Consider the following 27,010-nt stretch of genomic DNA (forward strand, 5'->3'; position numbering starts at 1 on the left):
TTCAGGGACTGCTGAAGCAAGCACACTGTTCCTTATGTTCAGAGTAAATTCTATTACTTGAAACTATGGATCTTAAAAGTATCTTCTGTCTGGATTGCACAGGATCAGTGCTTCAGGTAATTGTTTCTGTTTATCTTTTTATTTGTCTGCTGATATCTCTTTCTGTCCACTTTGAGAAGTGTGAGAGCGTTCAGAAAGCCCGTTACAAAGGGACACCAATTTTTTACTTAAGATTATCACTACTTAAGATGTTTGTTTCACTGTATTTCTTCCACAACATATTCAACATTATTTATTTCATTTATGTTTACACAATGTGTTTCACAATGAAAAATGGGCACTATGGATGTTGTGTAAAACTGATCTATTGTCACCTTGCTTTTTTACATCTCAAATGCCTGCAGGGGGTACTTTAGAAAAGCCTAAAGAATAAATGTAAGCATACTATATCTGTTATTTACAACATTAATGTCTGCATTCTGCTTGTTACCCATCATAAAACTGTGAACAAATGTTGCTGAAGTACTTGTCAATGTAGAATTTGGTGAAGTCCAGTAAATTATACCAACTGACCAGAATGATTAGCCCTCTCATTTGATTAGTCAACTCAGAATGAAATAAAATCTGCATATATTTTGTGTAATGTGGCTGTTAATTTTTCCTAACTGCATCACTAGTATTGAGTTCTAAGCTTTTGCAAAGAGCAGCATCCTAAATACAACAAAATGTGTGAGAATAAGAGGTACAAAATTGGTGACTGGAATCAAAGCGGTTAGCTAACACTATATAAACAAACATTCTTATCTGGCAACATAGGGTCCATACGACCAGCTGGCAGTCAGAGCAAGTGCTCAGTGTCTATAGACATTTCTCCACAGACTTATTATTTGTTTCCTGCCTCTTAACTGCTAGATTATATCCATTGTTAATTTTGACCCATAAAGATTTTTCAATGTTTTAATTTATTACTAATTTTTTCATGTTGAATTGTTATTTGTTTCATTGAGAGTTCTATACTGTAAATATTTAATTCATATTATTAATATACAATGAAACCCAGTTATAAAACACTCCTTTGCCAAAAAAACATTTACCTGCAAGCTTTCCAGTGATGTAGTTTCGCTATTTATAATATATAAAAACAAGAAATACAGGAAACACTCAGCAGGTCAGGCATCAGCAGTATTTTGCTTTTGCTGCACCATATATAAAGTTAATTCACAGCTATTATGTCTTTGAAAATTATTTCCTACTGCCATTTAAAATAAACCATGATTAATCATGAAAATGAATTATGACCAAAGTTTCCCATCTTATCTCATGATAGCAGTAAAAAATGTTGTAGGAATAGGGATAAAGCCCATTTCTATTCAAAGCTTTTAATTTTCCCTGCCATCAGAGCCTAGGCAATCAAGAGGATGATTTGTAGGTCACTTAAAACCACTCCTAAAACTTCCATGACAGCTCAGTTGTTTGGAGTGGAGCCATACAGACCTGAACAGTCCCAACCTCAACTGCCAATCCTTCTGATATAGCTCTTCTCAGTCCTGGGTAATGACAAGCTCTGAACTGGTGCAATTTCCTCTCACACCACCCACCCCAATGGGCTAGGTAAGCAGATTGTCCAATTCTTCTTATGGGTAGAATTTTGGGTGAAAATTAACCAGAATGGAAACTCAGCAGGATCGGATCCCACCAGACTATGGCTACCTAGGGTAATGCATGTCTCTCAGCACTGGCACCCAGAATGTCAAGGCTAAACACCTGTGCAACTAAAGCCCAGCATGATGTCCCTCAGAAGATAGATGCTGAGAAATGAAAACCAAATTGCTTCTAAATGGTTATTCATGCTCCAATGTTTATTTTCTTCTCCATTACCCTTTGGTTGGTGAGTGAATCCCCTGGTGAGGATGGTGATCTTTGTCTTAAATTAGGAAACAAGATTCCTAATGTAAAAACAGGAAATTCTATAAATACTCAACAGCATCTGTGTAGAAAGGAACATGGTTAGTCTCTCAGATCACTGAATTTTCTTAGACTTTGGGCGGGATTTTCCGCACCTGCCCACCGCCGCGATCTTCCAGTCCTGCCGCAAGTCAATGAATTTCTGGCTGGGGGCGCCACCTCGCCCTTGGCAGGGCCAGAAAATCCCAGCCTTTATTCTAATAGACTCCTGGGCCAGGATTTTACAGGACCTGCAAGGACGAGGTCAGAGGAAGGAAGGCTGGAAAAATAGCTTGGGAAACCAATGCCTTCCATGAACATGCCATTTTGCCAGTGGCGAGGAAGGTGGCAAATGGCCAGTGCTAAATTGGGTCACATACTTGGTTAATTGAGGGCCTCTCCTCTCCTTCACTGGTATTTTCACTGGTGGTCCCTCCGCCATGTGAGGTGACTGCTAATTGAATCCTGGTGATCTCCCAACTCGCTCTAGGGCAGAGAGTGGTCCCTCCTTTTAGGGCACTCTTTTGCCCACCAAGCAGCCCCCCCACCAATAATGCCCACAGTGCTAACGAGACCCCCACCCCTCACTGGAGCCTGCTTGGCCACAGCACTCCCAGATCCCACTGACCTGGCTGTGAGGGCGCACGACCAGTGCTGTGTGTTCTTCCTCCAGACGTGGCCTCAGCAGTGGCCACTACTCACAATGATGGGCCGGCAGCTTCAGGGGGCAGGCTGCCATACTTATTTGGCTGCTGCCTGTAAAATGGATCCTCAGGTCCTGGAACCCATGAAGGAGGGTTGCCCCCTCAATTTTAGCCCAGGTTGTAAGACCCTTGCCACCTCAGAATAATCTCGGCCCTGGTGTATGTGTTTGTTTTATTTCCAATTTCAGAAAGCTGGGCATTAATCTGTCAATTTTTGTTTATTTAATCGTGACAAGTGGAAATGTTAATCCATTCAGTTTTCCACTGGATAATTTTATTCAATTGGATTTTGTTGGCCTTACCAAGCAGAAACCTAGCCAACCAGAAGCTCTGCAATATTTCATTTTACCTCTCTGAAGTACCTTAGCAACCCCTTAACTATTCACATCAGAGGATGGGAAATTGGCAGAAATTAAATGTAGTAAATTTTCTCAGAATTTCTTAGCACGCTAACCAATCATTTGGCCCCCCCAGCCCATAATGGTGTTTATGTTCCACGTGAGCCTCCTTTCAACCCTCTTCATCTCTTCCTCAGGGAGTTTGTACATTCTAATTCAGTGACATGGCTTTTAATAGATTGTAAATTCAATCTATAGAGGCATTCTGTTGGAACGTGTGTAATCAAAATGGATTTGAAATCAAAGGGCAACAATCAAATCAGTTTTAAACATTGTGTGCATTATTTTTTCCTTTGCAAATTTGTATTAAGAATGACATTTCATTTAGTGGTGATTTCTGACCTTCCTTGTACTTGCAAGGGACTTACTTTAATATCCAAAATGTTGCGATTTGTAATTTTCCAGAGGGAGAAAAGAAACATGGTCTCACATAGATAATTTGCTTCTTGCACAACAAAAATTATCCCAGCAGAAAACATAGTAAAGCAAGAATTTAGTGCTCAAAAAATTGACTGATCAGGTAATTCAAATGGACTGAATTGATTTAAGAGGAGTAGACTGTTTACTCATCAGTTCTTCAAAGTGCCCCAAACTGAGCATGGCTCAACTATTTAATCATGCTAACGAGCAGAGTATAGGAGATTGTGGAAGAGCTTGATGATAGTTGGTTGTCTGAGCATTTATCATCCAATATAACCTACAGCTACCAATAGCTTTCTCCTGACCCTAACATAATAGTTAGCCAGGTAGTGTCTAAGTTACAGAAAATTCCAGGTTAACAGATATTTTGCTCAAACGTTTAGTAGCTAGATTAGCGAATTAACTTCAGTGATGATCTATATCCTACCTGGTCATTTTTCTTTCCTCCAATGGAAACTAGTGCAACTTTCTTTGAAAGCTCATTATCAAAGCCTTGATAAACGACAGAAGATTATCAAAAAAATGTAACCAACAATTTTCCACCCTTTTTATTGAGGCAGATGATGGTTAGGTTTATGATCTTTACCAACTGGACGTCAAGCATTACCTGGGTGGAAATTTGATGGAGCCACACACCCCCTGGAGAACACATTGATTTTTACTTCGATTTATTTAAATGAAAGGAAAATCAGAGAGGTTCTATTAATGACCAACCATCCTTGCCAGCAGAGTTTCGCTTGTACTCAGCATCTGGGCAATTCTTAACATCCTGGTTTATGCTTAACATATGGTCAGTAAACTAATCTTCAGCATCAGTGAACAAAAGGATATGGAAAAGTTAAGTTTCCTGTTTCCAGTCCGTTTAAAGGCCCTACTCCATTGTTGCTGCCGTTGAAAACTACAAAAAGGAATACTGCCCAAAACTTCTGTTCCACAGTGTGCCAACGCTAAAACTAGCACAGATACACAGAAAAACCTTAGGATGTTATGAATAGATTGACAACTGTCCAAGCAGGGATACTGTTGTTTACATTTTAAGATGTCCCATTCATAATGCTTTCTGTTAGCAAATACACAAGTCAACAGCAAATTATTGTTGACTAATCTACAAGACACTTGTGCACTCTGGAAATTTTTGTGCAAGTCATGGGTTGTCTAGTTAATAACAAGCGTGAAGTTCAAAACAGAAAAAAACTGCATTGTACCAAAAAAAGACAACAATATTAAAAATTTTGAGTCCATAGGTGAATTGACTGTGCTTGTCACTGACCTGAAAGCTGCCCACAAATATTTAGTGGTCTCTATAGCTTGGATTTCTCCCTCTCTGACTTTAGTTTAAATCTAGTGCCAAGTCAAGGGGATCTGCAGATAACCAATAACAGAGATGTCATCAAGCAGGAAAAGAAACCAATCACACCAAAGTATTCTCACTGACAGCAAACAAGGAAGTATCTTCCATTTGCCCTGAATATCCTCCACTTTTTTAATATAATTTTACAGAGTAAAATAAATGATTGGAACTGAAATATCATAAACAAACATTTTAAAAAAACCATTATTTAAAAAATTTAGGGAATTATTTTTATCATAATGGAGACAGTTTACATTCCACAAATATAAAATTAGTTTTCAAGGCCAGAGAGATTTATCAGCACTAATTATGAATTAATTATACCATTAAAAATCCAGTTACGCCCCATTCAACAAACCATAACATTTTCAAGACCTTTTACAATGACACTAATAGCATAAAAGGGCAAGCTCTTGTCAGATCAGTGATTTCTAATTGATTCTAGTCTGGGAGACATCAACAGCGCAGGAGAAGTTTAGAATCACTGACAGCAACTTCTGGCTTTCTGCATTTAACTGTATGTGTGCAGACTCCAGGGGCAGAACTTTTCATGCCTGCCAGTCACAGGCATGCTTAGCAGCCTGAGTGGACAATTTGGTAAAGAGGCCAGAAATCAGTTTCACAATGTTTTGAAACTAGTTTGTAATTGTCTGCTCAGGTCATCAATGGCAGGCCTCATTTCTCATCATTGGACATTGGGAACCTCATTGTCATATATTTGCATATCATTATAAGGCCAGCCATAATCATTCCACCCCCCCCCACCCCCCACCACCCCGACCCCCACTGGATCGTCCACCCACGTCGGCGTGATTGCACGCCGGTGCAGAACACATCCTAACAAGTGTGACGTGCAGAAATTGGGACTTAGCACCAGGGCCTTGCTTTACACAGTGGATATTGAGAAGCAGAAACTGTTGGAGCCCAGCAGTAATGTCCAGCTGTCATTCCTCCTCCCTCCGGGTGCCTGATGGCATCCACCATCTTTCTTATGGAGTCTGTCATATGCACATGTGGGTACCACTTCATCAGAGAACAGGCGGACGCACTCCTCCGATTTTCAAGCCACTCTATTGAGGGCTTTCAACAGCTCTGCCAAAGGTTCCCACGCCTTCTGCTGACCCTCGAGGGTGAGTTGGAAGGCCAAATCCAGAGGTTTGTCATCTGACTTGGACCTCACTGATGCCTCTTCTCCAGCAATCCTCCGAGTGCCAGGGAGCTTGTCTGGGCCTCCCTCCTCCTGTTGCGGAAAGGTGTCCCTGCAGTGACCGCCAAATTGTGAACCCGAGCCTGCTCTAGATCTAGGTCCTACTGGGGTGTGTGTCTCTGCGCTGGTGCAGGGTGTGGGTAAGTGCTGAAATGGGTCTTCCAGGCTGCTTTGTTCCAGCTCTGCAATGGAGGACGTGTCCTCTTGTCTGGAGATGAGGACCTGGATGGGGTTGAGGGACTGGCTGGCTGAGAGTGTCAGTTGCTTGGCAGAGCTCCCTGTGAACCAAAGCGGAGATAATTAGTGCATGGCAGCAGAGTCAAAAGCAGGAGAGAGAGCACTCATAATTGCATTGAGAGAGGGATGATGTGGTGCAGGATCCTCATGAGGGTGTTCGCCGTTGACCTCATCGTTACTGCAGACACAGTCCATGTCCTCACCAGTCAGCACAATGCCACACTCTTCAAAGTGAGTGAGGGGCCTAATGTAAGCCACTCCACGCCTGGTCTGGGACCTTTTCCTGCTGCAGTGAGCAGGCTTCTCCTGCATGAAAACAGATGGAGAGAGTGTGAGCAGGACATGTGGCACTGCATGGAATGTTTGAGCAGAGACTGGATGGGATGAGGACGCAAGCACAAGAGGATATGAGCCAGATGGAGATGTGAGGGTGTATGTGGGAGTTAGTGGTGATGTCCCTTGAGGTATGAGATCCCTGTGGATGTGTGGTGGGCTTGTGATTTTGTGAATTAAGAGTGATGAGAAGAGTGAGCTACCCTGGCAGAATGGATGAGACCTTTCATCTTGTGGTGGCACTGGGTGGCTGTCCTCGTTTGCAGGGAATTGGCACTGACCACCGCTGCCACCACCTCCCATGCTGAATTGGTGATGCCACTGCCCCTCCTGCGGCCAGAAGCAGGGCAGAGAACATCACAGAGGACCTCCAAGGCATTCAAAAGGGACTCGAGGGATGCGTCACTAAATCGACGTGCTGCAGTCTTTTGCCTTTTGGGGCCATCGTGTCTTCTGTGCAGCAGTCGTGGGCTGGCAGCACTGAGATGGATGCATGCAACTGCATTTTATATATTGCACTCGGTGTGATGACGTGGCGAGGTGATGATGTGGCGGACGAATGAGAGCCCGCCCGCCATTGAAACAGCGTGTTTCCCAGGAATGCATAATTAATGCGGTGGGTTTGAGATGATACGACGTGAGAAGCTGCCATTGCTGCCAATGGGTAAGACATTGTTTTCCCCGCCCGCTACCGCACTTAGTGTGAATCTGGGATGATTCTGCTCCAGGAGTGACTGTTTGTTTCAGGGGAGTCATGATGACAAATGCTGACAGTTTCATCATCATTACTACCATAAAACCTGGGCTGGGGTGTTTTGAATGCAAGTTGCCAACACAGCTTTGTAATAATTGTATCTGATTGTTTTAATGGGAACAATTCAAAGGGAAGAAGAATGACAGCTAATGTCTCTCTCTCTTTCTCTCCTCCTTCTATCCCTTGAATCATTCATAATACCAAAGCAATAAATCATTGGCCAAGTCACAAATATTGGCAAAGCTGTACATCCAATCATTTATGGGGTACTCTTTGGAAAAAGTTGGTTCGTGATTGTATTTTCTTGGAGAAGAGCCGGAAATGACTTTCTGTGCTAACACTATACACAATTAAAGCAGTGATGGATTGTAGGAATCACTACATCCTGTGTCTTCAAACCATTTTTAAATGTTCCCTGAGCATTTTCACTGTGAAGGCAGTATAGACACACCTGTTGGAATTTGGCCAAAAAAATCGAAGCTAAAACTAAATGAATGGATTAAGGTTTTTACTCATTTCACAATGTTCCTTTAAGTCTAATCCATAAAATTCATTTGGACATCTATCAAACTTCTCAGAGCCCTTGAACTATTCAGATTCAATCCCCTGGCACAGTAAACAGAGGAAATTGAAATGACAACATTCGTGATGTGCTACTCACTTTCAGTCTGCTACATGTTTATTAGGGACTAAGATAAAAGTCCAGCAATTACATTTTGAACAATGGCACTGCAGATGATAGACAAGCAAAGTAACTTGCATTTATATAGAGCCTTTTAAGTAGAAAATCATTCCAGGGCTTTTCACAGAGGCATAATCAGACAAAAATGGAGGATGAACCAAAAGCAGATATAAGTAGAAATGTCCTGAAACATGGGGCTGCTGACCACCCACAGACAGGAAAGCAGGTGGGGTGACCATTAAAATAGGGCATCGTGCCAACAGTGACATGCCCACCACCAGCCTGACGGCTCCCACCCCGGCATGATTTTACGAGAAGTGGAGGACGCCTCAAGTGGGATGTCCACCCACTCAGATTTAATGGGTGACAGGAGAGGTCTGTGCTTAATGTACAGCCTGGAGCTTTGATCCAGTGGACTGTTGGTCAGGGAAACGAGCTGTCTCCCTTCCAGGTGCCTAGTGCCAATCGGAGGCGACCCTCTACAGTTTTTCCTCCCTGCGTCTACCCTTCCCCCCACCCTGTCCAAGATAACCCCCACACCCATTTCCCTCACCACACACCAGCCCAAGGTCCTAAACTTACCTGGAGATCTGGGTCCATCACTGAATGGCTTAGCTGCTGTACTGGCAGTGACCACTGCTCCTGGTGGTGCTACTGCTACTATAGTGGCTGACAGCTCTCTGAGCTGGATTAGACTTGAAGGAACATTATAAAGTGAGTAAAAACCTTAACCCTGGAGAGAGACAAAAGTCACAATTCATAATAATTAAAAGATCTTTGTCCCAAGACTTAAAACAGGACGATCCAGCCAATCGGAGGTTCTCCACCCACATTCACTCTGGGGTGTGGGGATCCCGCCTACAGTGTTTAATATGGCCCTTGGGTTTTAAGGGGTAGCTTAAATGAAAATAGGTTGTTGGAGTGGTGGAGAGATTTAAGGAGAAAATTCCAGAATACCATGGTTACCCATGGTAGAGTAAAGGGAGGTGGAATGCACAATTGGCAATTCAGAGCAATCGCAGGTTGTTTCAAAATCGTGCTTTACCTAAACGCTCCAGAGTAATTTTAATGTTATCTCAATTTATAGACAGAAAGCTGCAGTCTCACATGACTTGTGACAAAACTGATGCAATAGCTGCTGGCTCTTTTTGCTCCTTAAACAAAAGGCAGTTTGCCACTTACAAAAATAAATGATTATACCCTTAATGCTTCTCTTTGCAACACACAATAGGAGTTCTCCCTCACTAGGGCCATGATTCCAAAGGCATCAAATCAGGGAGGTACCTAGAAAATCAGGGTCATACTGACAGATTGAATGGAAGCGTTCAGCAAACTGTGTGCATTGTAAGCAGTGTCGATGAAAGTGTAAAATTATGAAGGGATGTTGATAGATTAAGTAAATATGCAAAATTGTGATAAATGCATTTCAATTTAGGGAAATGTGAGATCAGCCACTTTGGATCTTTCTAAATAATGTAAAGCTAGAAACAGTGAGGGTCTAAAGAGAATTGAGGATCATGAAAATGTCACGATCATGTACAGCAAATAATCAAAAAGATTAATGAAAGTCTGGCCTTTGTATCTAAGAGAATACAACTGGGTAGAAGTCATGCTTCAGCAATACAAAACTCAGGTTAGATCACGCCTGGAGTACTGTGAACAATTTTAGATATCACACCTTAGGAGGGATATATTAGCCTTGAAGGGAGTGCGCTGTAGATTCACTCAAATGACATCTGGGCCCCAATGATTAAATTATGAGGAGAGATTGCGCAAACAACAATTGTCCCCCCAGAACTTAAAAGGTTAGGGGGTAATTTGATTGAAGTTTCCAAGTCATTTATGGGAACAAGGTAGAGTAACTAAAGAGAAAAGATTTCCATTGGTTGGGGAACTTATTAAGTAGCATAGATGAAAAATTAGAGCCAGAACTTTCAGGAATAAAATTAGGAAACTCTCCTATGCACAAAAGGTGGTAAAGTTTTGGTACTCTCTCCTGCAAAAGGCAATTGTTAATTTAAACCTGAGATTGACAGATTTTGTTCATCAAAAGTATTAAGGGACATAGGACAAAGGAAAGTAAACGGAGTTCAGTCACAGCTTAGCCATAATCTCATTAGACAGTGGACCAGACATGAGGGGCTAAATAACCTTTCCCTGTCCTTGTCCCAGCCCCTGTAGATGTTATGGTTCCCTGGTGGAGGGTTTGCAGGCAGGTGGACACATAAATTGCCATACGTTTGTGCCTGCCGCCAATCTTTCAATGGTCACTCGTGGGCCTCATCCTGTTGCTGCTGGGGTTTAACCAGTGGCAAGAGAGGTCCACACCAAATGTCCAGCACAGCAGTTCTCACAGCATGGGTTAGTGGCAGGCAAGGTGGATGGGGGGGGGGGTTGTCTCGTTAATGGGCTCCTGTTCCCACCAGAAGGCCTGCCCCCAGTTCGTTTCTGCGCCCCTGCCCAGTCCCTACCCAGTTCCTTTTGCCTTTGAGCCCCCTCCCCAAGCCTGTCTATCTCAGGTATCTGTGGTGAGACAAACAGAGTTAACATTTTGAGTCTGAATGAGTTCTTCAGAGCTAAAGAGAAGTAGAAATATGATGGATGGTATACTGTTTAAAAGAGGGTGGAGCAAGATAGAAGTTCAGGCATAGGAGGGAGCTAAGGAGAGATTGGCAAAGACGAAATGGACACAAGGCAAAGGGAGTGTTAATGATAGTGTTAAAGACTAAAGAATGTGTTGATAGTGACATTAAGTTAAAAGCAGAATGTGTTAATGGCAGAACAAGGGTCAGCGCTCTGTGGAAGCACTACATAGAAATAAGTGACAGATGGCCATGTGGAGGCAGGGAGGATAAAAAAATGAATAAATAAATGTAAATAGATAAATAAATGAAAATAAAACTTAAAAGTAAGATTTTAAAAACAATTTAAAAATGGATTAAAAGGGATTAAAGTTGAAGGGGAGAGTTCATGGTCCGAAGTTGTTGAACTCAATTTTAAATCCAGAAGGCTGTAAAGTGCCTAATAGGCTGAGTAATGTTTTACACAATGGAAATCCATGTTAGGGCCATTGCTTTTCAAGAGAGCGTGTTTTCCTTGTAAAGTGAGGTGTTCATGTCCAGAAATTGTTATTTTCTTCATGTATTTCCTCTAGACAGGGCTTGACCCCCTTATAATGGATTCCTCTAATAGTTTCGCGTTCAGAGAAAATGTCACTCTCTGTCAATCTAAATATATTAACATTTCAAATAAATGGTTGGAAAACAATTGTTGCTTCCTGAGTTCAGACATTCACAACTATCCCACAGTCAAACCATTTGCAGTTCTCCGTTCTGAATTTTGATGAGGCCAGACAGGTTCCATTTGAATTCTAGCTATTTTGATAAATTTTATCAAATACAGGCAGGATTTCCCTACTTGTTCATTCCTATGATTTAGAGATGTTAAAGTTCTCATGACACCATTCAAAGAAGAGCAAAATGTTCTCCTGATACCTTGGTCAAAATTCTTCCCTTAGCTATCACCATCAAACAGGTTAAATAGTCATTCATCCCATTGCTGTTTGTGCAAAATGGCTGCCATTTTGAACAAAGTGACTGCTAGATGCCCTGCTGGAAATACTTCAATGGAACTCACTGTAAGTTAAGCACTTTTGGGCTTTAAAGAAAGATGATTAGATGCCATTAACTGAAAGTATTTCTTTGACCTTGGATCTGTTAATTTGTATAGCCTGGGAGCACAACTCACAACTGGAATGGGCAGGTAGCTCAGACAGGGAGGCAAAGGCCTGCAAAGTCTTAGCTGCTACCAGCTTAAAGGCCTTTATTGTAAGGTGCTGGGCATAATTTTGTAGGTCTTACTAAGGTATTCATAGTCTTAGGTAGTCCAACAGTAGGCATTAACTACTAGAAACTATATACATAGGCACAGTAAAGGTCTAAGCTAGGAGCTGTCTCCATGCTTGCTTCTGCACAAGGCTCTGTGCAACAATACACTGACCCCAAGTGTGGGTCATATGTTCTCTTACATCACTGTGCGAGTGGTACTATATTCAGTCCTATGTTAACCTTTTATGGGTTGGACCCTTATACTACACCTTCCTAAAAGTCTTTATCCAATGTATTTACATGTTATCCCAATTTACCCCATGTATTACATCATTTCTACAACCTCATCTCCCTCCCAACTCCTGAGATCTCTGAGTTCATAGGTTCAGGTGGTCTGGAGGCCTTATAACCCTCCCATATCTTGTTCTCACTACTGTCGGAGAATTGGTAAGCTCTGTCGCTGCAGGTAAACTTTGTTTAATTGGAGAATGTTCTGGCACCTGGGTGTCTTTTCATCCTCCTTTTACAATTTTTGGCATTGAATCATTCTTTGTTGAATCCCCAATTGTAGTGATAGATGGTGGTTGGTTTACTTCACTCTTTACTGGGCAGACAAACTCTAGGCTCGTCTCTATAGTGTTTTTTCTCTTCTTCCTTCATGCAGCTCGCTGTGATGCACGTTGGGATTGGAGATGATGCTTCCTTTTGTGAAGGTGTGACTTGGTAGCAAGCTCACCTTTGCGTTTGACTGTGTGGTGTGCTGTTGTCAATGGATGACTGCTATTTGGTTTCAGTATCAGTTGTGGCGCTGTCATGCTGGCTGGGAATTGCAGCGCCTGCTCTGTGGTCCAAGGGTTTATCTCTCCAACTGGCGTCGGAGCCAGAGGTTGAGGCCCTTTTCATTGCTGATTCTTTTCTTGACTGTCATCTACTCGAGATGTTGTGATAACCATCTGAGTGGTTGACTGGTCTGACCAGTGAGGAGTTTCTGGCCCCTGGAACAAAAGTAGACAAACCTGCTCTGCAAAGAAAGAAGGCAATTCAGAGCTAAAGTTCCAGCCAAGAGAATCTTTCTTGTTGAAGCTCTCAGGAACCTGCAGTTCTGTATAATTTATGACCATGTTTTCTTGACATCTTCTGCCATTTTGAGGAGATTCAGGGCTCTACAGGCATCTCTGCTCAAGAGAGAAAAAGACTGGTTATTGATGAGTTAGGCCAGCTTGAAGATTTGATTGCCACTACATCTTAGTGGTTCCAGCATCATACCTATGACCAGAAATCAGATTCCCCGAATCCCATAAGGTGAAGTGTCTTTTGGTCATGGCCAGTTCTTTATCCAATAGGACTGTAATACTGGCTCCCATGTCAAATTTAAAGTTTGTGAGATGGCCAAAATGAATTCCAAAATGAAAATCCAGGATCTTTGACCTCACCCAAGAAGCATTGTTGTATGTCCTCTTGGTGTGCTGTCTCAACCTCATGAATCCTGTTGGGATCTTCCATGCATTTTAATGTTTTGTCTTTGCACAGCTTCCTGATGTCCTGTTCAGTTACATTGAAAGCACTGAGCTGAAATTGCTGGACATTGATCATGCCTGTGGGGGGCGCTTTGCTCCACAGTGTTGGCATGGTCACTCTACTGGTTGGTTAGGGCATTGCTTCCCATGGCCTGTACTGCACCTGTTTCTGTGCTGTTTCATTAACTGGACAGTGGGGTTTACTTTGTATGATTGTTTTTTCTTCTTTATATGGATCAGTGCTGCAAACGGATTTCGATTGCCTGACAATCTGGATAGCTTTCTCAAGGGTTAGATCCCCCTTCATTTAAAGCATGTCTGAGAGTGTGCCATCCGCCACACGTACAACTATTCAACCCCTGGTTAGCTCAAATTTCAGGTCTCCGTACTGTACTCTACTCCATTAACAAAGGAGTCGACAAGTTCTTCTGGATGCTGAACACATTTATTAAATTTAACTCTTTAAATGATTTGGTTACTTCTGAGGTCAAAATAAGTGTTGACTGATTTTAAAACTTTATCAAGTTTTGCAGATGATTTGTTGATTCCTTGTCTAGCTATTATACCGTTTGCTATCGGCCCTACTGAATAAAGTAGTGTGTTAACTTGTTCAGCTTCTCTCTTTTTATCCATACCTGAGGCATATCTAAGGAATCTCTTTCATCAGAGTCCCCAGTTTTGTGATTGATCTGGGCTTTGGATAAATCCAAATTGATCTGGAATAGTGTATTTCTGACCTGTGGTTAAAAATGTTAAATTGCAGGTTGAGCTTTAAGAGGCTTCAGAAAATCGTCGTATGCTTCTTCACAAATATTTTTTCTGCACTTGCCAGTTATTGTGGGCTCCCGCAGCAAAAGTGTTTGCAATCTCAGCATTTAAATTTTTTCAACAATGGCTGCCTCAGTTGACTAATTAGCACCTCCCCCGCTTTAGCACAATGTTCTCAGGTCTTGGAAGCGTCAAATCCCAACTTTTGCTGGGTTTTTTAAACTGCCTACCCAGTCGCAATTAATTTTTAAATAATCATTGTTTTTTTCTTTGTTCAAAGCGAGCTCAAGAATTGGGTTTCTCATGCTATGATTTAAAGGTCAATTTCTGGCCACTGCAGTATTTAACTTGTTTTGGGACTTATATTGTTCAGGAATTTTAAATTTTTGGCTCACCTCTGATAGGTCTGCTGACTCTGCACACTCTGCATATTGAAGCTGGACTTCCACAGAATTCAGTAGTGCCTTCTGCTGCAGTGGAAACGTTAGCTTCTGCCTTCAGCTTCCAAGTCTTTCTTTGAAGCTTTTCTCTGATGATTTCCTCACTTCTTGAGCTTTTCTTCAACTCAGAATGCTTCTTTGATTTTTCCTTCAGTATTCCAGGATTTTAACTTTCCTCTATAGTCTCTGTGAGGTTCTGAGTTGTTCCATCCACTGCCTTCATGTTGTAAGGTGTTCGGTGTAGTTTGGTAGGTCTTATTAAGGTATGAGTAGTCTTAGGCAGTTCAATGGTAAGCATTAACTACTAGCAATTATATACAATAGGTACAGTAAAGGTCTAAGCTAGGAGCTGTCTCCATGCTTGCTTTTACACATGGCTCTGCTTAACACTACAATGATCCCTAGGTACAGGTCATGCATCCGCTTACATCACTGTGTCGGTGGTACTGTACTCAGTCCCACATTAACCCTTTCTATATCAGACCCTTACATTACAGCTTTCTGATTACTCTCAAAAAGAAAAGACAGGTAGTTTCCCTGTTTATGTACTCCTTGCTGGCCCATTAATATTTGTCTAGATGTAATGGTAGCTCTTTTTCAGATCCTTCAATCTTAAATGGCTGGTCGCAAATTCTGACTCCCGGTTGTTTGTTGTCTTCTCTTTGGCTGTTTATCAGTCAGAAAATCAGGAAAATGATGCATGGAGCTTTTTCAACCAAATTCCAACTAATTATCATATTGTTTAAACACTCTTGCCTAGCTTAGATGGGAATGCCCTAACCATGAATTCCATGTCAAATGCAAAATGGTCGGAGGTCCAGCAGGACAAGTCTCCAATCTATATTCCTCTGCCTGACACACCAGAACAAGCATTCACAGGGAATCAAGCAGAGGAAAATCAGTCCCACTATAATAATTCATCACACAAATATTTTATCCTGGGGGATTCTTTCAAACAAGGAGGAGCCTGACATGTACAGTTTAATAAACAACGCAATTTCAGAATATGTCCTATGAAATGTTAAAACTAGCCCATGAATTAGATGTCAAATTTTTACGCTCAGTATGAAATTGAAACCATTGAGAACTGGGTAATTTTGCTCCAAATATATCAGTGACTACACTTTATATGGTTTAAAAGCCTGTATGATTCCAATGTGTAAAAATGATAGAAGCACTGTGCTGTTGAAAAATAAAGCAAGCATGAGCTTTCAATATGTCAGAAAGACATTGATTATATTACCTCTATATACTGGAGTGCTTCCACAGGCATGAGTCTTAGTTGATGTAAATTAAAATTTCCATGTACCACATATCATAGTAAATGTTGTGGTATGATAAACACACACTGACAAGTGGTGCACCCTCTCACTTGAGATTGATCAGTTTAGACACCATAATCAGTCATTGTTTTAGTTGATATTACATTCGCCAAAATGAATGATTGCATTTGGAGTTCTGATATTTTAACCCTTTCAGTACTGTTGTGTATCAATCGTGGATGTAATGCAGGTCAATATATTCTTGTTTATTCCAAGAATACACTGAATTAATAAATGTGCTTTAGGGATTTTTAAAGCATTATTTTAATTATTCCTTGCAATGGTGAACATTTAATATTTGTGTGAATGTTTGCAGACCTTAGTGTATTATTCAATTGTTCAATTGTTTTGTGTTTGATTGTGTGTGTATGTTGGCTCTTCACTGTGTTGTGTGGTATTAGTCAAGCTTTTGTTACAGTAAAACAGAAACTAAGCTGAAAGCTGGAAGCATGAGAATGCAAACATTTAAAGGCATAGTAAATAAAACTCCTGTTTAGACATAGAAACTGGTGTGTCATGTGTGTGAATATCTACAGTTGTCAACAGGGCAAGCAGAGTCCAGAATTCGGGAGGCAAGTGAAGTCACATTGGTCCCTGCACCAATAACACACTGTCCAAAATTGCCGACTCAGTTATATGCCAGTGTATTTTGTTCTCCATTTCTGAAATAATGCAACTGAATAGCAAGTTGGTCCAACATTCAGTAGACACCCAGTGAAACTAGGTGTTAATGATTAGTTACAACAGGGAAAGGGAGGGGATTTTGTCAACAGTGTGCCATTCTCAATGGTGTAACCAAAAGTGTGCGCTATTGCTGCTCTCTTGCTTTTTCCCATTTTCCACGTGATTACAATTGAAATGTAAAGCACCAGTGGCATGCATGGGAGACATGTGTGTTCTGTGGTGGGGAAGGCTTTTCAGTGGTGAAACCCACCATCAACTGACAGTGCAACGGCTATGGATGGGCTATAAAAGAGCCTCCTGGTCAAACAGGGAGGCTCTGCATGATGGTCAAAACTTTCCTGTCCAACGCCATTGCCATTAACATAAGACTTTGGAGAATTTTTCAAAATTAAATTTCACTTGTAAACATATCACATTACAGTGGTTTCACTTTATTCATGTGTGCATCATTGCTATTTGGTAAGACTGGCTTAGTCAGAGAGCAAAATGTACTGGCATGCCTCATAGTTGGCGCACATTGATGGTTACAAAGGAGTTAGGAACATTTCCTTTATTATGGAAGAAATAATGTTATGTTTTTTTGTTCACTCTTTATGGAATGTTCACATTTAATGTCCAGTGTTGTACTCACCACTCTGTGGGACATGGCTGAACTTGCAGGCTCAGCTGGCCCTCCCTACTGTATATTGTAAAGGACATTGTCCAAGATCACTCTCAGCAGGGATAATTGAAATGTTGTAATGAACTCAAAACCCTGCAAGGTCTCTGCCAGCCAACACCCTGAGATGGACCCACATGTGGGCAGTACTGACACTGCCCTTTAGGCCCTTCATTTTCTTACCTTGACCGACTGTTCTCAACACTCAGGATACCAGACCCTTCCCATTTCACTCCTCTGTGCCCCTCAGTCCATTCTCTGTTCACCCCTATCCTCTTCCACTCTTCCATGCCCCAACCCCACTCCAAAGACCACCCCCTCATCACCGACTCACTCATGCTGGTCCCAAGCCTTCGTGCAAACTGCCATTCTCCTGCTTCCCTCCCTTGTGCTATAGAGTTAGACAAGGAAAACCACTGACCTTAGACACAACTGTATAAAACCAACTGGAATATATGACCTTTAAACAAGCATGAACCGGGTGCAATGAGATTCTCGTGCTCCGCTGCCTCTATCTTGAAGGTAAACAGAAAAAAGTTTTACACTAATGAGTAATCATGGCATGCAAGTGTATTACAAGTATGAACCCACCACTGACCAGCATAAGGCTCAACATCCCCAAACACACCATTGACTTTATCTCTGCCTCTCAACTCATCAACAGGAAATCGGGATTTCGCATCCCACCTAAGGAAGTCACCCTGCACACCTTGTTTCTCGCTCTTGTGGGCTCCGTAAAATGCACTCAACGTGTCCTGGAGACGCTGTTCCAAACAGTTCAATTGCAATTGAGTTCAAGTTTTAAGGATTTGATTCAGTGGCCTCCTGTTACCAAATGTAATGGAAGATACCGAAGAACAAAGAAGAAACGCTGGCGCAATCAGACTGTGTCAGAGGTGCAGCGCTCCAAATCTGCCATTGACCAAGTAATCATGTCTGTTGCTCAGAGAAGCAGTTACTTTGCAATGTTGGGGGAGAACTCATTGGCATGCTCCAATTCAAAATGGAAGCAATACCAGAACTGTGTCAAACAACAACTTGCATTGATACAGCAATTTCAACACAGCAAAAATGCCCCAAGGCACCTCACAGAGAAATTAGGAAAATGCATGCCAAGCTAAAGAAAGAAATATTTGAAGGGTTGACTAAAAGCTTGGTAAAAGATTTATATTTTAGGCAAGTCTCAAAGGAGAAGAGAGAGATGGCAGGGAAAGGAATTCCAGAGCTCAGATGGCTGAAGGTACAACGATGGAATGCAGGGAGTGGGGGATGTACAAAAGCATTGTTGGGAAATTAATGCAGAGTTCTTGGAGGGTTGCAGTACTAGAGAAGGTGACAGAGATAGGGAAGGGCAAGGCCATGAATAGATTTGAACACAAGTTTGAGAATAGCTCTAGAGGGTTGTTGATGGTTAGCCTGGTCCGCAGACCTACAGGAGCTGGAAAGGTCTATGAAGAAAGAAACAGAGCTAATGGATTGTATTTTTCCAGCGCATCAGTGATGGACAGGGATATTGGGGGGGCTGTCAACATAGTGGAGGAGACATGGGGACGGGAGTCTGTGACATTGCCAGCACTGGGGAGCTTGGGGGCATGGCCACCCATCGGGCAGCAAATTAGGCCATTAAAAGTGGTGATTTAAGGTCCATTTTCCAACAGTGTGGGCATTTTGCCTGCTTTGGGAGAGTGATGGCCTCCCAGCAGATTCTGGGTGGGTGAGCCTCCTTGATGGGCACTCCATAGACCATGGAAATGGCCCCTGGCAATTATAGCCACTCACATGTCAATACACTACTAGCGTGCCATGACAACCCCACCCCCCCCCACCCCCACCGCAATCATGGGGGCCTTCTTCATCCTGGCTTCCAACCAAACTTACTTCCCTTCGAGGGTGTAACTCTGTTAAGGCTCCCTTTCCATGGTGATGCAACATTAGCAAAGCTACCACCAGCAGTGACACTGCATGGCTGCTGAGCTGTCGGCCCTCTGATTGGGCACCACTGGCAAAATGCCACCCCAGGGTCCCACCGCCAGCTGGAAAAAGGTGAAAGAAAAACTTTTGGCCCCAATGACGGGATTTCAAAGTTCCCTTGAAAAATTCAGCCCAAATTTTAGGTCATCAGTGCTAGAAAAAAAATACACATGGAACAGGTTTTAAGCGGGCACAGAGTCAGAGAAAGGGAGGTCAGGGAATGTGGGAAGAATCAGATGGAAAGCATTTTGAGTCTTCACTCCGCTCCCACTCTGGCCTCTCTGCCTTGACCTCTAATCTGTTCCAAATGTAAGCTTGAGGAACAGCATTTCATCCTTTGATTAGGTACTTTACAGGCTTTCAACATTGAGATCAACAAATACAAATCATTGACTGTGTCCACATTTTTTTTTAGATAGCAGGTATTGATGATGCCTTGCCTCCTCACTGCCTTTGTATTTAATCTTTACTGCCTTCCACTCTATCACAAATCTTCCCTTTGGTTCTTTTCTGTTCCCCCCACCTCCACCGCCACCCACCCCACCCCCACCCCTTCCCTGAATCTATGTTTGGTTCAAGGAAGTTCTTTGACAACAGGGATCTTCATAAGAGGAAAAAGGCTATAGTCTGCAATGCTGTTGTCGTCATCACTCTTCCAAACAGCAGTAAGACTTGGGTGACCTACCAAAGACTCCTGCGGGCGCTGGAGAATTTCCACCAGCAATGTCTCTGCAGGACATTCAAAGTCAAGTTGGAGAATGGGCGAACAAACTCCAGCATCCACACTGAAGCCACTTCCTCCAGCATTGCTACCCAGATCATGTGTAATCAGCTTCGCTGGTCTGGACACTGCATCTGTGTGCCGAATAATTGGCTTTTGAAGAAAATCCTCCCTTCACAATTAAGGATAGCACCCAATCTCAAAGAGGACAAATAAAATGTTTTAAGGACACTGAAGGCCACATTGAAAAGGGGGCAAATTAACATCAGTGCATGGGAGCAACTTGCCGCTAATCGTGCCACCTGGCTGTGTCACATCCAACAAACTGCGACATAGTCGGAAACTGGCTACATAAATGCTGCTGCAGCGAAGTAACAAAAGTGGAAGGAGAAAGATCTCAACCCTGGCTGTAGAAACTACACCCACTTCCTCAAGGCAAATCTTGCCCTCTCTGTCCAAAGACTTGTGACTCCAGGATTGGCCTACTGAGTCACCTGAGGACACACAGATGTCATTCTCGTTTCAATGTACTAACAATGACATTTTGTTTTATACCTCTCCAACTTTTTTTCTGTTCTGCTGAAAGGTCACCAAATGAAAACATTCGTGCCTGATTTAGTGGTGGTGACAGGGTCCCACCATCCGGTCCAAAAGTGGTGGATGAACTTGCTTTGGCTATCAGTACGGCCCAGGGCCACATCTTGTCAGTGGCAGCCACTTACTTAAGGAATGCCAGCCAATCAGAAGACTGGCAGCTCTGCAGCCTCAGCAGCACCACCAGGAACAGTGGCCACTGCTGAATCTGTACCTGGAAGAAGAGGGTGCATCAGTGGATGTGTGAGAGGTGGCGGTCGGTCAGGGCAGGCATCACCATTGCTGTGGGGGCAGCCATTGCAGGCAGGGGTCCCTTCTGTGGACCAAAGCATGCCCAAAATGTTGGGCCATCCCTCAGAGCCCCACTGGAAGGCCCCCTATCTCCCCGTGTGGTGGAGAACCTCCCTGCGGGAAAAGGCCCCACTTAAGTGGTTCAGTTGGACTCTGGGCAGGAAAGCCATATGCTATCTTCCCACTCTCTGGCAAGGTGGCAAGGCAGAAAGAAGATGCTAGACACTCCACCCACCAGCTGCCCTTTCGGAGGCACTTGATCTCTATTAGATTTGATATCTATTAGATTCTGCACATTTAAAATAGAGCCAAGTCCTAGAGCTTTACTGTATGGAATAGTTAGCATGAACTAGCATAAAACCCTCAAATCTATTAGATAATAATTTAAATAACATAGGGTAGCTGGTGTCTTAACTTAGACCAGTCCCATTCACCTGTCACCCCTGTGCTCACTGACCTACATTAGCTCCTACTTTTTAAATTCCTATCCTTGTTTTCAAATCCATCCATTGCCTCCCTGTCTCTGTAAACTCCTCCGGTTCTACAACTGAGATATCTGCATTCACCTAATTCTGGCTTCTTGAGCTTCCTCTATTTTAATCATTCCATCACTGTTGCCTAGGCCCTAAGCTCTGGAATCCCCTCCCTGAAATCACTTCATCTCTCTAATACACTTTCCTCTAGACACTCCTTAAAACCACCTTTTTGACCAAGTTTTTGGTCCCCTGACCGAAGATCTCCTTATGTGGCTTAGTGTCATATTTTATTTTATAACGCTCCTGTGAAGCGTCTATGAGCACTATATAAGTATAAATTGTTCTTGATGGCAGCGGTTTTACCTCCATGGTCATTGCCATTATTATATGCAGAATAAATAGAAAGGAGCCAATACTGGAGGGGAAGAGTATTCAAACTGACAATTTTTAAGTGCATTTGTAGGGAAATAATTACAAATATCATTGGCTTGGCTCCTGTTTCCATTAACAAAGTTCATTCTTAGCATGAAGACAGTTTTCGATTTTGGACAACTTTTGTTTGAGGAAATATGGGTTACATAGGGTTACATAGAAAATACAGCACACAAGCAGGACATTAGGCCCAACCTGTCCATGCCAACATTTGTGCCACACTCAAGCCTTCTCCCATCCTTCCTCCACTTACTACATCAGTATCACCCTCTATCCCCTTCTTCCTCATATGCTGATCTAGTTTCCCTTTAAATGCATCTATATTACTCACTCTAACTTGCCGCTCTTGTAGCAAGTTCCATATTCGCTTTACTCTCTGGCTAAAGAAGGCTGTGCTGAATTTCCTTTTTGATTTCTTCATGACTATATTATATTCATGGCCTTTAGTTTTGCTCTTTGCCACAAGTGGCCTTTAAGTGGGTCAATTGGCTACCCACTGATTGCTGGGGGGTAGCCCTGGCAAACAATCCTGCCTTCGAGAAAATTGCCCAGGGTCAGGATGGAGTTGGGGAACCAGCACATGGGCCGGCACTGTGAGATTCTATACCCACCCACCTCTGTACCTACCCCTAACAGTGGCTAAAAATCCAGCTTCTTATCTGCCTCTTTCCTACCCTCGATTTTTCCCTTATGTCGTTATTCTCCTCATTTGTGTTGCTTGTTCTTGTTTTGTAGCAGAATGTGCTTTTCTTGGACTCAGTTGAGCACTGTTTTAAATGTTTCCCATTGCTATTCTTCATCATTGTTTGCTAATATTGTCATCCATTTTTATTATCCCGAGAGTTCCATTCTCAGTTCCTCAAAATCGTCTTTCTCCAATCTGTTACCCTGGTGTTTGTCATGCTTGTGTCATTCTCCTAAACCATATGATATTATGGTTACTAAGCCTAGGTTTTCCCTTGCTTTAACTTATCTTATCTGCTCAGTTTCATTCCACATTTCCAAATCCAGCAGTGAATCCTCCCTTTTTATAGATGGGGTTAGAAAGGAATCCTGCACACTTTGTAGGAACTCCATTCCCTTATCCCCGTTACAGACCTCTACTGGCCAAACAACGTCAGGTTGGTGAAATCCCCTATGATTATTATCTTATGCTTTTTACTCATTTCCCTAATTTGGTTACCAGATTTCTTCCTCCAGCTCCCTTCATCATTGGACACTCTGCAGACCATCCCTATTAGTGTGATTAGTTCTTTTTGTTATCTCTTATTTCTATCTACATGAATTCTATTTCTGTCTATAAAAACAAAAAACTGCGGATGCTGGAAATCCAAAACAAAAACAGAAATACCTGGAAAAACTCAGCAGGTCTGGCAGCATCGGCGGAGAAGAACAAAGTTGACGTTTCAAGTCCTCATGACCCTTCAACAGAACTATCTTGAGGACTCGAAATGTCAACATTGTTCTTCTCCGCCGATGCTGCCAAACCTGCTGAGTTTTTCCAGGTATTTCTGTTTTTGTTTTCTATTTCTGTCTTACTGGTAACTGTATCACTTTTCTCCACTATCATTATTTTATCTCCAGTAGTTAGTGCAGCATCACCTCCCCTTTTTTCCCTCTCCATCTTTCTAAATATGTTATATCCTGCAATGTTTAATTTCACAGCCCTGATTTTTTTGTATCCATGTCTTTAGTGCCTTAATAAACGCTACTATATCTGGTTCCTCAAGATGAATTGTTGCTCCAGTTCTCCTTTTTCACAATGAACACTGTGCACATTTCTGTACGGACAAACTAATACATTCTTAATCACAGTTGCTCTCACTTTTTTTTAACTATCTTTTTACACTCTTATCCAATAACTCTATTTATTCCCTGGCCATTTATGTCCTTCGTTGGTAAAGTATGCCCCATTCTTTCCTTTCCTGTTTTGTTTCTATTTAAGCTGGCTTAATTTCCTGTCGATCCCTTGCCAGGTCTTGCTAGTTTAAAGCATTTGGCACCTCCCTATTTACTCTTTCCACTAGGACACCAGTCCTATTATTGCTGAGATAGATCTTGGTCTTGTTATAGCTTAAGCATCTTCTTCACATCAATGCAGCCATTGTCTGATCAATGGACATCTTTTTGTATTTTCAGGGTACCAAGTGTTTTAGAAGGTGTTGCAAGAGGGCGTGTTCTTTGAAGGTCGCAGCTTAGGTCCAACCTTGCTAGGGAAACCTTATTCTTCATTTAACTATTCTATATCACATCTCAGAGTGTTGATTGCCGATACTGGGTGTTTTAAATAATAGTGTTTCAATTCCTTCCCCTTAAACGATATAAAATTCACAACCAAAAAAAGCTGTATAAACTTAAGAGCAGAATGTGTTTGTTTCTTTTGAAATCCATAGTGGCAGATTCAAGTGAAACATTTATTATTATCACATTAATTAACAAATGTTTTGTTCCACAGAAACTTGTCTACGTTCTTCTAATGATGTTCTGCCACAAGATACATAGTCACCTGGTCTCAGAACTGGAATATAAAGTGCAAGAGAATGAAGATGAAGGAGTTTTTATTGGGAATATAGCCAGTGATATATCTTTGCCATCAGAAACTGATTGTGACTCACTGGCTTACAAATTCATGAAAGAAATGGACTATGTGATCCTCAAGAGTGAGAGTGGGGAGCTGTATACAACTAAGCAGAGAATTGACAGGGAAACTTTATGTCCAGTTGAATTCCGTGATGGTCCTTGTATCCAGGAATTCAATGTGATTATTCTATGTGCTGATCAGTATCTGCAAATGGTGAAGATTAAGATAGTCATCCTCGATGTCAATGATAATGCACCGTATTTTGCAGAACAAGTGATGAAACTTTCTATTCCAGAGGATGCAACTGCAGGCATGTCATTTGGAATTGACTATTTTGCTACCGACAATGATACTGGGATTAACAACATTCAGAATTACTATCTTGAAAATAGCCAAAATGTTTTCAGTTTGAAAAATGGTGAAACACCCTCCATTGTTATCCAGCAGTCACTAGATAGGGAGGTAAAGGATTTGTATGAGATGAAAATTGTGGCTGTGGATGGTGGCACACCATCTTTATCTGGAACCGCCACACTTCTGATTGACATTCAAGACATTAATGATAACTGCCCTGTTTTTAATGCATCAGAGTTTAATGTTCAGATCCCCGAAAATATGTCCTCCAACAGTGTGGTTGCACAGCTTCATGCTGTGGATGCAGATCAAGGACCTAATGCTGAGATCACCTATTCTTATGGCAATCGTGTACAGGATGTATCCAAGAAGTTATTTACCTTAGATAGTGCCACTGGGCTTATCACATTTTCTGGAAATAAAAGTCCAGAGACACCTCCTGAACATAAACTCACAATCTTAGCTAATGGTCCAGGCTGTGTTCCAGCAATAGTTCAACTTACAGTGTCTATTGTTCACAGTAGCAAATATAGTCCAAAGTTGGAGATCAGCTATATAGCTAACCAGGCAGATGGTGTGATTTATCTGAAGGAGACTTCACCTGAAAACACCCCAATTGCCCTCTTAGAGGTAACTGACCCAGATCATTATCTAAAAGGGGCACTCTACATCAGTGGCGATGTGCCTTTCTATTTAAAGCCCTATGAAAGGTCAAGAAATAAACATTTGGTTGTCACATCACAGCTTTTAGACCATGAGTTTGAAAACCAATATGAGATTGTCATTAAGGGAGAAGATCCTCATACTCTTCATGAACTAACAATACATGTCAAGATTACTGATGAAAATGACAACACTCCACAATTTTACCAAAGCTCTTTTGAAGCTTCCATTGAAGAAAACAATGTACCCGGAGCTTTTTTACTGAAGATTTCTGCAACAGATGCAGACAGCGGTCAGAATGGGGAAGTGGTCTACCAATTGGGACCTGATGCTCTACCCATCTTTTCAATTGAACAGCTTACAGGGAATTTAACAGTGTCTACTACATTGGACAGAGAAAAAGAGAAGCTGTACCGGTTCACTGTTTCTGCTGTTGATCATGGAGTTCCTCCTAGAAAGAGGAGTACTATTGTAACCATTCATGTCTTGGACCAGAATGATAATGTGCCCTCCTTCCTCACTGATGACTATACATTCTTTATTCCAGAAAACTTCCCGAGACATGGTGAAATTGGAGTTATCAATGTAACAGATTTAGATGTGGGGCCTAATGGAAATGTTACTGTGTCTATCCTAAATGGTAGTGGTAATTTTTTAATGGACAACACAAGAGGAACCTTACGCTGCAATTCTGTGGTAGACAGAGAGAAAAATACCATGCATGTATTCTGGGTTGAGGCTGTAGATGGCGGGAAACCATCCCTCTCTGCAACAGCAAAAGTAACTGTGTTTGTTCTAGATATAAATGATAATCCTCCAACAGTATTACTTCCTCAATCAAATATATCGTGGCTTCTTGTGCCCCCAACCACACCTCAAGGAGCCACAGTGGCTGAAATTTATGCTATCGACCACGATGCTGGTATAAATGCTGTCATGATTTATAATATTATTGGAAGAAATGGTCCTGCCCCTCATGTGTTTGCAATCAATACAGCAACAGGAAATATTACATTGCAGGAGAAACTGTTGCACAAAGACTATGGTTTGTATCAACTACTAGTAAAAGTCAGCGATATTGGGCAACCACAGCCGCTTCACTCCACCGTAATGGTCAATTTGTTTGTCAACGAGACTGTGAGTAATAGAAGTTACTTAGAAGAGTTGGTACACAGGCAAACACTTTTCACAGAAGTGGAGCAAACTGAACCAAATCCATGCCCATTATTACAGACATTAGACATTCCCTGTTCACCTCCAATCATTCCCGTTGCAATCACAATGATCATTGTCTCTGCTATTTTCTTTACCGTTGCTCTTTGTATGCTGCTAAGCATGAAAAAGAAAAGCAAAAGAAAAGAACTTTATATAGATGCCCAGATACCATTAAAGATAAATCTTGACTATTATACAAAAGACTGGAATGATGAACAGTTGTAGAGCTTAAACGTGTTGAAGAAAACACAGAAGAAACTGCAATAAGCATATGAAGAATAGCTGTGTAGAATTCTTAAAAATAAACTGCATTTCAAGAACATTTTTTTTTATCTTTCATAGATATATATATATTTATAACATTATAACATTATGTAACAAAATCTCCACCAATGTTGAAAAAAATACTACTGAGAAATCTGACGCAAAATAGGAACACATGGAGGCAGCCGGCATACTTTCACCT

At 41.9% G+C, this 27,010-nt stretch overlaps 1 protein-coding gene across 1 annotated transcript; it reads left to right on the forward strand.

The window, feature by feature from the left end:
- LOC121282265 (protocadherin-20-like) lies at positions 1-26,798 on the forward strand. Its single transcript, XM_041195897.1, has 2 exons — positions 1-116; positions 24,187-26,798. Exons 1-2 carry the CDS (start codon positions 66-68, stop codon positions 26,767-26,769), a joined length of 2,634 nt encoding a protein of 877 aa, XP_041051831.1. The 5' UTR covers positions 1-65; the 3' UTR covers positions 26,770-26,798.
- The last annotated feature ends 212 nt before the right edge of the window (positions 26,799-27,010 follow it).

This window comes from Carcharodon carcharias, chromosome 9, assembly GCF_017639515.1.
Source record: "Carcharodon carcharias isolate sCarCar2 chromosome 9, sCarCar2.pri, whole genome shotgun sequence".
Classification (NCBI taxonomy): Eukaryota; Metazoa; Chordata; class Chondrichthyes; order Lamniformes; family Lamnidae; genus Carcharodon; species Carcharodon carcharias.

Coding starts and splice junctions, on each gene's coding strand:
- LOC121282265 (XM_041195897.1), top strand. CDS start 66: ATGGATCTTAAAAGTATCTTCTGTCTGGATTGCACAGGATCAGTGCTT. Junction 117..24,186: donor GCACAGGATCAGTGCTTCAG/GTAATTGTTTCT, acceptor TTTGTTCCACAG/AAACTTGTCTACGTTCTTCT.